The sequence below is a fragment of the Myxocyprinus asiaticus genome, chromosome 15, assembly GCF_019703515.2.
Source record: "Myxocyprinus asiaticus isolate MX2 ecotype Aquarium Trade chromosome 15, UBuf_Myxa_2, whole genome shotgun sequence".
NCBI lineage: Eukaryota > Metazoa > Chordata > Actinopteri > Cypriniformes > Catostomidae > Myxocyprinus > Myxocyprinus asiaticus.
This window is the reverse complement of record NC_059358.1, coordinates 40,676,437-40,683,823: the sequence shown is the minus strand read 5'-3', so window position 1 is coordinate 40,683,823 and position 7,387 is coordinate 40,676,437. Positions and strand designations below refer to the sequence as shown.

At 39.1% G+C, this 7,387-nt stretch overlaps 1 protein-coding gene across 3 annotated transcripts in view; it reads left to right on the top strand.

The window, feature by feature from the left end:
• Positions 1 to 5,963: 5,963 nt before the first annotated feature.
• Positions 5,964 to 7,387, top strand: part of LOC127452621 (aryl hydrocarbon receptor nuclear translocator-like) — a 40,822-nt gene continuing 39,398 nt past the window's right edge. For all 3 annotated transcript variants that reach the window (XM_051718239.1, XM_051718238.1, XM_051718237.1), the window contains exon 1: positions 5,964 to 6,228. In XM_051718239.1, the coding sequence (XP_051574199.1) occupies positions 6,210 to 6,228 (19 nt within the window). In that variant the 5' untranslated portion in view covers positions 5,964 to 6,209. The remainder of the gene's footprint in view (positions 6,229 to 7,387) is intronic.

The window sequence follows — 7,387 nt, the reverse complement described above, 5'->3', positions numbered from 1 at the left end:
ACAATAATGGGGAAAGAGGGCAACCCTGCTGGGTGCCCCTATCCAGAGTAAAATAATGTGAAATTAATTCATTCATTTGAACCATCACTACCAGATGTCTATAAAGTAACTTAATCCATCCAATAAAAGTATTCCGAACCCATACTTTTCCAAAATCTTGAAAAGATAATCCCATTCTACCATATCAAACGCCTTTTCGGCGTCAAGTGAGATGGCAGCAACCGGAGTCTGATCATTCACCACTGACCACATGATATTCATGAAACGCCTGATGTTATCAGAAGAGCTATGGCCCCCACCTGATCTATATGTATAAGAGATGTCAGAACTTTACTTAATTGGTTAGCCAAAATTTTGGAAAAAATTTGAATGTCTAGCTGAATCAGGGAAATTGGATGGTAACTATTACACTCACTTGGATCTTTGTCCTTTTTAAGAATCAGACTTATCCGGGCTTGTGTCATGGTTGGCGGTAGCTTTCCATTCTTTAATGATTCCGTATAAATTTCTAGCAAAAGTGGAGCCAGTTCTGTAGCATATGATCTAAAAAATTCAGCTTTTGGAAAAGGTCATGAGGCATCAGTGTATTACTCCCTGCTAATTCAGAGTCTGGGGGACAGAGCATCATCTTCTCTCAAGAGATTATGGGAGAAAGATTTAAACCTGGTATTGGAGGAGGGAGTGTGGGCTAAGATTCTAAAAAGAATCAAGTCTACATCTAGAGATGCAAGGGTCTGTCTGATGCAATTTAAGATTTTGCATCATTTCTATTGGACCCCCTCTAGATTGTATATGCTGGGTCTTAAAGACACACCCATCTGCTGGCGGTGCCAATCAGAAAATAATCTATAAAACAAACTCCAGCCAGTAGGCGGGATAAACACAAAGACATGTAGATTCATCCACATAACTGTTCCAAAGGTGTGTTCATCTACAAAACAATCTACAGCCGCTAGGTGGAACCAGCACAAAAAGAAACAAAGAATGCGCTCAGATCCTCGGACGGTCATGTGAATGTTCAGTGAGTCAGGTCCACTTGGCTGCATAGACAGTGTCACACAATAACTTACTTATTCCATTGACTTTATGAAGGACATCGCTTGCTGTGGGCATGTAAATATTTTGTGGCTATCCTTAGTATCTATTCTCAATTTGGCCAGGAACATCAGTGCAAAAGCGACCTTCCATTGATGTAAGAGTTTCTTGCATTCCTTGAATCGATCACATTTCTCTCTTGTAGAATTTGCAAAATCTGGGAAAAAGAAAATGCTGTGGTTCTTCCAAGAAAGCCTTCCTTTACTCCTCGCCTCGCGTAACACAAGATCTTTATCAGGTGATCTCAGAAATTTGGCCAGAATTGATCGGGGCCTGTCTCCCTCAGTGGATCTCCAAGCTGGAACCCTGTGAACTCGCTCGATTTCCAGCTTATGGCTTGTTATGTCGAGCAGACTCAGGAAGAGCAGACTCAGGAAGAGTTCGTCTAGGAATTTCTCCATATCTCTGCCTCCTTCGTTCTCAGGAATTCCAACAATTTGGACGTTTTTTTCCCAAACGCGTTCCAAGTCTATCTTGGGCGCTAGCGCATTAGCAGATAATTTCCTCTTCAATGACTCCAGATAATCAATACGTTTCTCGAGGTCCGACACTCTTGTAACCACCTCAGAGAATTTCGTCTCCATGGCAGTGATCGATCGACGTATTACAGCAAGATCCTCCGAGTCTGCAACGACCTTCGCCAGCATTGCCGACATGCTCGACATTTGACGCTGAATCTCTCCCACCACACCATCCAAACTGAGTCTCTGGTCTGCGACCCTGTCTGGGGTATCAGCTTGAGCACGTAAGTGTCTTTTAATGTCTCCAGAGCCGGAGGATTTTGAATTCTTTGACATATTGTCTTCATAGAACAGTTATGGAACAGAGAGTATTGAATCTCACCGGTTTATGACACAAAAAGTATTAAAAACTAGCAAAGTGCACAGAGCTCGCCATTCACACGTCCGACCCTCACATGACGCCACACGACTTCAGATAATTTTATTTTTTGGGTGAACTGTCCTTTTAAAACCTCTCTTATGACCAATGTACAGGAAATGTACTTTTTTCTCGTAGTAAGACAGACCTTCTCATTACAAAAACTCTATAAAATTGTACCAAACTGCTTACAAATTATTGTATCTTGATAAAATGGTGTGGCATTCAGGTCCTTTTCTGAAATAACAGCATCTGTAGCAAATACAGAATATTAGATTTGGAATGTTCCACTGAAGATAAATGGACCATTAAAACCAAGTTTTTTTTTAATACTTCCACTGTAATCTTTCTCAGACTGTAACAACAACAGACTGTGCCAACACTAGAAGCACCAAAGTAGTTTATGAAGACTTGGACTGGCCACTGACAATTTAGTCAGTCTCTGACGTCTCTTTATGTACTTTGTCATTTTACATGACAAACAAACAGTGATAGATATTTTTTTTATTTATCTTTTACTAATGTTTTTGTTGTGATCCTATTAGAAAACATTCTTTAAAAGTGAATAACGTCTTCCCTTTATTCTTTATTCACAAAAGCTGACAGAGCTGAGAGGGTTTATACCAAATTTAATGAGTTGTAAAGTGCCTTTCTTGTCATTTATGTTATACTTTCAGAATATATATACACATACAGGTGCATCTCAATAAATTAGAATGTCGTGGAAAAGTTCATTTATTTCAGTAATTCAACTCAAATTATGAAACTCGTGTATTAAATAAATTCAATGCACACAGACTGAATTAGTTTAAGTCTTTGGTTCTTTTAATTGTGATGATTTTGGCTCACATTTAACAAAAACCCACCAATTCACTATCTCAAAAAATTAGAATACATCATAAGACCAATAAAAAAAAACATTTTTAGTGAATTGTTGGCCTTCTGGAAAGTATGTTCATTTACTGTATATGTACTCAATACTTGGTAGGGGCTCCTTTTGCTTTAATTACTGCCTCAATTTGGCGTGGCATGGAGGTGATCAGTTTGTGGCACTGCTGAGGTGGTATGGAAGCCCAGGTTTCTTTGACAGTGGCCTTCAGCTCATCTGCATTTTTTGGTCTCTTGTTTCTCATTTTCCTCTTGACAATACCCCATAGATTCTCTATGGGGTTCAGGTCTGGTGAGTTTGCTGGCCAGTCAAGCACACCAACACCATGGTCATTTAACCAACTTTTGGTGCTTTTGGCAGTGTGGGCAGGTGCCAAATCCTGCTGATTTCATTTTCCAGCATCTTTAAAAAGCTGGTCAGCAGAAGGAAGCATGAAGTGCTCCAAAATTTCTTGGTAAACGGGTGCAGTGACTTTGGTTTTCAAAAAACACAATGGACCAACACCAGCAGATGACATTGCACCCCAAATCATCACAGACTGTGGAAACTTAACACTGGACTTCAAGCAACTTGGGCTATGAGCTTCTCCATCCTTCCTCCAGACTCTAGGACCTTGGTTTCCAAATGAAATACAAAACTTGCTCTCATCTGAAAAGAGGACTTTGGACCACTGGGTAACAGTCCAGTTCTTCTTCTCCTTAGCCCAGGTAAGATGCCTCTGATGTTGTCTGTGGTTCAGGAGTGGCTTAACAAAAGGAATACGACAACTGTAGCCAAATTCCTTGACACGTCTGTGTGTGGTGGCTCTTGATGCCTTGACCCCAGCCTCAGTCCATTCCTTGTGAAGTTCACCCAAATTCTTGAATCGATTTTGCTTGACAATCCTCATAAGGCTGCGGTTCTCTCGGTTGGTTGTGCATCTTTTTCTTCCACACTTTTTCCTTCCACTCAACTTTCTGTTAACATGCTTGGATACAGCACTCTGTGAACAGCCAGCTTCTTTGGCAATGAATGTTTGTGGCTTACCCTCCTTGTGAAGGGTGTCAGTGATTGTCTTCTGGACAACTGTCAGATCAGCAGTCTTCCCCATGATTGTGTAGCCTAGTGAACCAAACTGAGAGACCATTTTGAAGGCTCAGGAAACCTTTGCAGGTGTTTTGAGTTGATTAGCTGATTGGCATGTCACCATATTCTAATTTTTTGAGATAGTGAATTGGTGGGTTTTTGTTAAATGTGAGCCAAAATCATCACAATTAAAAGAACCAAAGACTTAAACTACTTCAGTCTGTGTGCATTGAATTTATTTAATACACGAGTTTCACAATTTGAGCTGAATTACTGAAATAAATGAACTTTTCCACGACATTCTAATTTATTGAGATGCACCTGTATATATATATATATATATATATATATATATATATATATATATATATATATATATATATATATATATATATTTCCAAGTGTGCTATTGTCATGATCTTTTGTTCCTAAGGAACCTGTCTTAAACCTTCTCTAATACAATCACTCAATCATAATCAAATTGTATTTCTTTTTCCATCTCTGATTTCATCATTCCTCCCAATTTTCTTGTCATTTCCCTCCTTAGATGCAACCAAGTCAGACACTGTGTTATCTTTGTTTTGTATTTGCAAGTGTTTTGTTAAATCAAATCAAATCAAATCAAATCACTTTGTCACACAGCCATATACACAAGTGCAATGGTGTGTGAAATTCTTGGGTGCAGTTCCGATCAACATAGCAGTCGTGACAGTGATGAGACATATACCAATTTACAATAACATCAGATTAACACAACACAATTTAAAGTCTAATATACACATAATTACACACAACACAATATACAAATAATAACATACAATGTACAGTATACAATACACACAATATAGAATACACGATATACAATAAAAATAGTATTTATAAAATATACAGTAGGTTGTATTGTGCTGTATTGTCATGTTGCTGTTATAATGATGATATTATCAAGGAGAATGTTAACATTAAAATACTGAGTGGGAGTCACACCTGATGTGTTTGTCACATTTGTATTGGACAGAGTTGTCACAGGTTATGCTAAAACTTTAATACATTTTCTGTAGACCAAAACAAGCAGGTTCCACTGTGACAATAATGACTATTTTGTTATTCATATCTAATAAAATGTATATTTGACTTGTAAGAGCTATAGGTCAGTCGCTGAACCAATGAATTCTCAGGAATCGCTAATTCACCTTCGACTGAGTTTATAGCAAAGACATTTTCAATGAATGGATGGAATGCCACTCGACAGTCGCTTCCGCGTTGAGTCACGTGATCACCAGACACGACTCCAATTGGTTACATGTTTGTAATTTTCGGATTACCGTCTTGTTTGCCGAATTTCACACTCTAACGAAAATGTCCCATGCAATGGACCAATATAACATTTACAAAACATTTTATAAAATAAATAAATAAATAAATAAATACTTATAAAATAAAGACATCTCTATAAAACATTTTACTTTTAGAGTGTATTACTAAGTCTAGTGTATTTCTGTATATTGCATATTTTACTGTATTTAATTTACGTTGCATATTCTGTATGCCATATGTTTTAACTACTGTTTCTGCTACTTCAACACTGCAATTTTGCTCTCTGGAGATAAACAGTTTTTTGTGATAGTTATAGTATATACAGTATACCCCTGTTCTAGTCCATTCCACACTACTCTGCTGTACTCACCCCTGCTGTACTCTCCACTTTGACAAGTAGGGTCTACTCAGTTTTCTATTATCAATTTTAAAGTACTTCATTGGCATGATTGTTTTGTACACAATATTACCAAAGTATCATTACACATAATAAAACCATTGAAAATAAATAAAATAAGATGCCAGTGATACTACCAAAATAAACAATCACCAAGACATAAATGAACATTAGAATCCTCGATTCAGTACACAGCTATTACGTATGAGCGCTGTTGGTGCGGTGACAATGGCGCTGAATGTCGAGTGGCGAGTAGTTTCCTCTTCTGACGTGCTTCGGCTGCTTACTGAAACTACAGGCGCCATCTTGGATCATTTGGGGGGGAGTAAACGAAAAGGAACGAAAGACAACTATTACAAATCTGTGAACTCGTCCGCTCGGACAGGCGGAGAGAATGACTTTCGGTTTAGAGTCATGACATTTGTTTTTAAGTACTTTAAGAGACTTGGGGAGAATTAAATTGCAGTGTAACGCAAAAAAAAATTGGTGTCTGGAAGATTTGTCTCTGGGCAGCTGTGAAAGTTGTTTTGTTGGTGTTAGCTCGCATGCTAACACGTTTACCTTTCGGGTATGACATCAACTAATCCAGGTATCGTATGAAACCAATCAGTCGACACGATTAAACGGTTAATGTTTGATTTGTTGTGGTTTTGCGTGTTATGAACAGTTTATCTAGTTAGCTTGAGCTGCTGTTAGCCCAACTGTTCAGATAACACATGCTTATATAGTCAAAACGGGACTCGCTTCTAATGTTGGTCTTTTAATGATTTTCTTGTGCAAATAAGGGCTCTTTTGAGTTTTGTCAGTTGTAAAGAACCTCAGGCCCTGTGACAGTTTGATCTGACACTTGTAGCAGATTGTGGTTGAGCTGTTAGTCACACAGACACAGTGCAACACATTTACATGCGATCACACTCTTTTTCATTATATGGACTACACAAGTGCAAAGATATAGGGATATTTGTGTCTGCTTGGTGCTGTATTGACAAAGTTTAATTTGACTTAGGTCAGCATTAAGGACTTAAGGTTGGCTAATGAAGGGTCTTATGCATCAAATGTCTTAATTATGTTTTGTTATACAATACATCATGTCTTAGGGGTTGCCGTCAAAGTTTTCATCATGAAGGATCATATTGCCTAATTGATCTGTTTTGCAATGCACACAGTGGCCCCAAAAAGTGTTTGGACACTGAAGCTTTAATTAAAGTAATATTCTGGGTTCAATACAAGTTAAGCTCAATCCACAGCATTTGTGGCATAATGTTGATTACCACAATAATTAATGTAGACTCGTCCCTACTTTACTTTTCTCCCATTTTGGAATGCCCAATTCCCACTACTTAGCAGGTCCTCATGGTGGCGCGGTTACTCACCTCAGTCCGGGTGGCAGAGGACAAGTCTCAGTTGCCTCCGCTTCTGAGACCGTCAGTCTGCGCATCTTATCACGTGGCTCGCTGTACATGACACCGCGGAGACTCCCAGCATGTGGAGGCTCATGCTACTCTCCGCAATCCACGCACAACTTACCACACACCCCATTGAGAGCGAGAACCACTAATCGCGACCATGAGGAGGTTACCCCATGTGACTCTACCCTCCCTAGCAACCGGGCCAATTTGGTTGCTTAGGAGACCTGGCTGGAGTCACTCAGCACACCCTGGATTCGAACTTGTGACTCCAGGGGTCGTAGTCAGCATCAATACTCGCCGAGATACCCAGGCCCCCCATCCCACCTTTTCATAAAATGA